At 47.9% G+C, this 6,055-nt stretch overlaps 1 protein-coding gene across 1 annotated transcript; it reads right to left on the bottom strand.

Annotated features, from left to right (window-relative positions):
• On the bottom strand, nucleotides 1-4,178 carry LOC146189644 (U-scoloptoxin(16)-Sm3a-like). The gene is made up of 3 exons (XM_084605315.1): nucleotides 4,082-4,178; nucleotides 3,622-3,733; nucleotides 1-145 (listed from the first exon to the last, which is right to left on the bottom strand). The coding sequence occupies exons 1-3, from the start codon at nucleotides 4,176-4,178 to the stop codon at nucleotides 1-3; spliced, it is 354 nt and encodes a 117-aa protein (XP_084461441.1).
• Between the last annotated feature and the right edge of the window lie 1,877 nt (nucleotides 4,179-6,055).

Raw genomic sequence — 6,055 nt, 5'->3', positions numbered from 1 at the left:
TCAGCACTTGGTGAGGTTGGAGAGGAGAGCAGTGACGTTGAGATGCTGCGTGGAGCCCTTGCAGAGCGCGTGTCGGCAGCACTTTGGGAAGATGCCCGTGCCGTTGACCAACGTGCAGTTAGGTGGCGCCACGATAGGTCCGCACCTGCGCAGTATGCGCGAGAGGGCTGCAGACACCCCTGCCCCTATATTCGGCTGCGGTAGCGCGCGGGGCGAGGTTTTTCAAATAGCTTCATACCAAAAGGATATACCCTAGGAAATACTACTCTACGAATATCATGATCGGTCGTGACTACGGGCGCTTGAGACCACGCACAGGCGCACGAAAAACAGACGTTCGCCGACGCGAAGAATCAGTTCGAAAGGATACAATATGGGATGACATAGCGCAAAAGATCTAACACTTTATTCAAGAAGGTGTGAATTCGGCCACTCATTTTTACTTTAAATTGCATTTACGTATTCACTTATCTCTTGGACATTAGTATTGAAGTACACTGTTACTTCAAACAAGACCAATGTCGGCAATATCATTAAAATGCATTGCAAAAGCAGAGCAATAGCAAGAACACGCAGTGCAGACTAAAAAGCAATCCGACAAAAAACAAATAAAAATACGAGGCTTACGTTACATCGTTGTAGCTGGCTGAATCCGTCAAACACGAAAAGTCTATTTTATGGCTATAGGGTCGGTTTTTGTCCACTTATTCTTGATTATCACTAGAATGTCATTAACTCGAATTATTTCTCCGACCCACTCTGCACGCTTCCGATGCCTTTAACGTTACGCGTATACCATTTTTCGTATACCATAGCTCTCTGCGTATTCCTCAACTTAAGTAGAACTTTTTTCTCTAGCCTCCACGTTTCAAACCCATAGGTGTGTGCAGGTAAGATGCAAATGTTATACACTTTTCTCTTGAGCGATACCGGTAAGCTGCTAGTCATAATCTGCGAGTACTTGCAAATGCGCTTTATCCCAGCCTTATTCTAAAGTTAATTCCCTTTCATGGTCCAGATCTGCGGTTACTACCTGTCTTAAGTAGACATACTCGCCTACCAATTCCAGTGCTTCACTACCTATCGTAAGCTGCTGTTCTTTTCCAAGGCAGGCGACATAGCCGGACACTGATTGCTCGGAGGGTTACTTGACGTCACTAGACCACGTGACATGGAAGGAGCTGTGAACTCAGGCCGCTTCTTTCTTACTGGAGCTTGAAAGTGAAAAAGACTCCACCGGTACCCTTGAATCCCTAGTTAGACACTCCGTCCCTAGGCCAGGCAGGCACTTTCGGGTGGCTTGGTTGAAGCGGGGTTTTATATCAGCATCGGGTGGGCCTTCACACAATGGCGGAACTTCCGACAGCATATATGCTAATGAGCATGTGTGCAGAGGCACAAGTTAAAAGATTAGGAATAAAGTGACAATTGCAAAGTGCTTATACGCAAGCTATAGATCCGCAAAGGTGATCCACAAGAATATGACCGCGTCACAATTCTATAAAGGTGGAGCTTAAGTGTCCACCAATTTTTGGAAAGGAACGGATGCAAAAAAGTGAGCAGAAGCTTCGTACCTACGAATACTTTCTTCGTTTTTAACGCAGTCAGGTCTAAATGAAACGCAAGATGCTGGCCGCAAAGTTATCGGAGATGATTCGAGTTCTTCGTTTCCTCATCTACAATGCACCTATAGATGGCGTGATTTCTAACAAATTTTCATGAAGATAACCATCTCGCTAAAGCAGCCCATACCAACAGGAAATTTCAATTCCATGTATTCGAAATGGGACTACCCAAAAGAAGCCTGAGGAGGTAGACATGCGACTCGCAGTCTGAAGCAGACAATACACAACTACAGCAACGTTATGCAATCTCAGGATGTAGCCTGAGTTAGTTACTATCCCCAAAACGAGAACGCCGCTTCGCATCCGAGATCGCAGTGACAGAAGTGAAGGCAGCCCCAGAAGCATATACGCCACTCTTCTCCTTCTTGTACTTATGAATTAATGGATATTATTGGACAACAGGTGAGGCAATCAAAAAAGATGGAATGAACTTCGGCCCACGAGGTCCTGAAGCCATCCAGAGCGATAGTGGGAACGCATCAGCACACAAGGCACTTGTTGAAAGTAAAACCCTGGCCGAGCTCGTTCGTTCCGCTCCTGCAATGATCTAACCCTCTCCATCTTACGTCAAACATCAAATCGTCCCTTGACCATTTGACGACGGCGTCCCTTCTGTTTGCACGTATGTACCAGTGTAAAATCACTAATTTGCACTGTCAAACTCATCCATGTGCCTTGTGTCAATTTCTGCAAAGCTGAAGGGGGGGGGGGGGGGAAAGGGGGGGGGGGGCCGCGGAGGGGAGCGGATTCTCACCCACCATTTCCTCGAGGGAAGCGTTTACGAAATCTCCTAACTGTCACCGCTTTCTTTTTTTTATTGCACTCAAAATTTACGATATTTACACAAGGACAATCAGCCGTATTTAAATGAAATAGCTAGGATTAACCTGTACTCGTCCAATCCTAGCTATCGCCGCAGCCGATCACCCGCTTGTTTAAAATGCAACACACTCTCGCTCTATGCATTGTATGCCATTGTCTCTATTAACTTCCAGCTGTGATCGAAAACATTCGCACACCCCACCCGGTTTAAAATTCCTGCATTTTTGACATTGTGGCTAGCGTTCGAACACGCTGGTAGAATGCTCGCATTTAAATCGGTCTCATTCATCGAGAGCCCAAAAGAACATCTTTAGAACCCGGTCTGTTGTCCAGTGGCCACGGAGCGCCCTTACCCTCTCAATAGTCCAGTCTTGTTTAGAAGTAGGCGCCAGACAGCTATTCTATTTCTTCGGTGTGGGCTCCTGGAGACTCTTCTTTGAACCGGGCCGCCAGCGGCAACCGCGTGTCGCTCGCGTAACACAGCCCGGAAAGGCCGCAGAGCACAGTATGAGGTTCGTTCTCACTAGCTGTGTGTGCCTCTTCTCCAGAACTCGCTGTACAAACGGGAAAGCTGGGAGGAGGGAGCTTAAGGACCATACAAACCAGTGGCTTACTGCTAATCTGTGATGCCACTCGAAGGTTTGCCGTGTGATGCGCGCAGGACATCTGAGTCACAGTGACAGTGCTGCCGAAACGGGGAAAAGACAACCAGCATCATACCTCGTTTGGAACAGCGGTACTTTGCAGTGTTGCTAAAGCCCGTCACAAAAATATGTCACCGCTTGTAGCGTACGCCAAGCGAATGTCGACATAGAGCCATCACTGGGCTGTCGCCCTTTAACATAAATGAGGCAGTCACAACGGCAAAGGGAAGATGAGGATGGAAGGCACTAGTGATCGTGAGCGTTGGTATAGCGAAGACCCTAACTTGCGTACAGCTGACCGTGAATATCTTTTCCGTTTGGAGCAAACTGAACGTCGGTGTCAAATGATGGCCGCAGGACAACGTGAACGCCGTAAGCGACAATGAGAGCAATCTGCCATACCGAGTCTTTTCAGCGCCAAATGTCAGCCCAGGGTTAATTCTAGACTAATGCGCTGAGCTGCTATCTGATCTTTTCCATTTTTTTTTCGCAGGGCAGGTGTTCAGTTTGACCAAAGGTGTGATACCTACCCCATGATCTGGACAGACTTAGCGGCAGCGTCGCAAGTGTGGGCTTCGCACGGCGTTTCCAGGTTCACCGATTTGCCGTTCTCAATTTCGGTTCCGTTGTGGACGCACTTGCCTGTGAGGATGAAAGATCACCAATACTAATTTGAACCATAACACAGAACACAACACAGACTTTGTTTTTAACGCGGCTGTTTCCCGAGCACGAATTGCATTCAGTACTAATTTAACGTTGGCCGCGAGGTACATAAAGAGGCCCCGTTCTGATATAAATTGAGTGCGTCAAAAGATCATCACTCGAGCAATATTAAGGCGAAACTATCGAGAAAACCACTGAAATACGCATGCCAAATAGTGAGCGAGCCCTATGGTATTGGCCAGATAACTTCGCATCCCTGCTAGATCTGCTAGCGGAGCTAATGCGAAGCGTTCGGCAACCATCTGCTCGGTTGTAAGTACTCACCGTTCTTAATTTGCACGCCAACCATACCCGTAGAGGCTTCGCCGAGTAGCCACAGGATGCAGGCCACGGCCGCCTGCAGCATTGGCGCCCACTTCATGCCGTTGTCAGTGCAGCCTCTGTCTGGAAGAAAGGGACACGCAGCACACACAGTTCCTTCGGTCGAAGCGACTCTTGCCGGTAAGAAATGCTCGTCCACAAACCGAGCACAGCGAAATGCTCGAGAGGGACTAAAAGACAGCGCGAAAGCTTCGTACCACAGATGCGAGCGTCGGATGGCGTAGAGCTCTGAAAAGGCTGAAGCTCACATTGAAGGTGCTCAGAAGGGGGCCGTGAGATCACGATAGATAGCGACAGCCATTTTACGAAAAATACCTGCAAATGAGCAATGCTTCCTAGATATAACTGATGCTATAAGCACGGAAGATTGCACTGATCCGTGCACTCAAAGCATTTCCGTATTGAGCAGTGGCACAGAACCAAGAGTTAGGATCTCGGTCGCAAGGGTTGTTCCTTCTTTAGGCCGGAGGAAGTCGAAACACATGTGACGCCTCTTAGCGGAATGGTGGATGCCATGGCGGAAAACCTTCACAAATTTATGAGAAACACGCTTCCTGGTCAGTGAGTGTAATATTGCCACTGGCTGATATCTCGGGGTGTACAAGAGCTAGGCGTCGACTGGGTCAAAGGGTGTCATGTGGCCCCAGGCACGACTGTGAGGCCCTCTTCTCACCATGCGCGAGCAAGACAATTCCGTAACGTTTCCAAATATGAAGCCGCCGCACGACCACAATACTCTACAAGCTGTAAAACGACGCTATGCTTTCAGGAATGGTTCACAGCTCAAAGAGTTCCAACACCGCGTCGAGTTGGAGCCTCCCGGCCCTCTTTCGCATCCGGTGGAAAACTAGGCTGTATAGGCCTCGCTGCAGGCAGCTCCATCAGGCTATTTTTCACCATTCACTTCATGGACTGTGCTGTGCACGCATGCCTTGTGGGAAGATGTGCGCTGCAGACAGCGCACCGAAGTGCTCTGATGTTTCCGGTCCTACTGGATTAAAGGTGGGGAAACTATGCAGAACTGGCCTTGCATGCCGAGCCGGCTGCAGTGATGTTCCATGTGTTATACAGAACCGGAAATTCCTATTTCAGGCCCCTTTTCTTGCAGCAACCTGAAAACTGCAGCCATCGACTAAAATTGAGACAATTTTGCTCACAAAGCTTTCTTAAGTCTCTGGAAAAATTTCTTGCCTAGTTCCGCCCTCAAATTTCCTGACAAACAGAAAGTTTCCCACATGGAGCAATACTGGCCGTCACCGAGGATGCGACCACTAGCATATTGTTTGCTAAACTCCGTGACGTGGGTGGAGACTGCAACAAGCAAATTCTTGCCTTTTAAAGGTTCCCATAGCGTAGATGCGCAAGTCAGAAAAGCCCACGGCGACTCCATTCGCTAACAATTAAATCAAATCAAATTAACTATTTCTATCCGCGATAGAGTCAGGACGCCGTAATTTCTAGGCAACTACAGTCAGGTGCAATTTGAGAACTTAGTGATAAATGTCCGTCAAAGAAGGCCCTCTATAGCTAATGACGCCGATTGACTTCATAATCAAGAGCGGTCTGCTCTGTCCTTCCACCTGTGTTTCGTCCGTCGCGCTGTAGTTATTGAATACCGTTGCAAACTCAACAAAGAACGTGTCTTGCCGACTTATCATCATGACGTCGCGGTTATTTCCCTTAATTTCACCTCTTAACGTGTTATCGCAGGCGGTTTACGTGTGTGAGATGATTAACCGTGGATTGTCTGAATTGACCGCAACGTCATGACAACTGGTCGTCGTCCTAAACTGGAGGGCCTCTTTTGGCAAGCATCTACTGCTTCGTCCTTACGGAGGGAAAAACGAAGATAAAATCTCGACCAAACATGTAATTGACTAGAAAAAAGTATAACTATAATGGTTAACTAAAACATGG

This window comes from Amblyomma maculatum, chromosome 5 (assembly GCF_055883805.1).
Source record: "Amblyomma maculatum isolate TAMU_Amacu chromosome 5, ASM5588380v1, whole genome shotgun sequence".
Lineage (NCBI taxonomy): Eukaryota > Metazoa > Arthropoda > Arachnida > Ixodida > Ixodidae > Amblyomma > Amblyomma maculatum.
The sequence above is the reverse complement of the archived record's forward strand: the minus strand, read 5'-3'. Positions and strand labels throughout refer to the sequence as shown.

Bases quoted from the DNA above. Each gene is read 5' to 3' on its own strand.
- LOC146189644 (XM_084605315.1), bottom strand. From the start codon at position 4,178: ATGAAGTGGGCGCCAATGCTGCAGGCGGCCGTGGCCTGCATCCTGTGG. The intron at 3,734-4,081 runs GTGAGTACTTAC...TCATCCTCACAG, and splicing joins TGGCGTGCAAATTAAGAACG to GCAAGTGCGTCCACAACGGA. The intron at 146-3,621 runs GTAGGTATCACA...CATACTGCGCAG, and splicing joins AAGTCTGTCCAGATCATGGG to GTGCGGACCTATCGTGGCGC.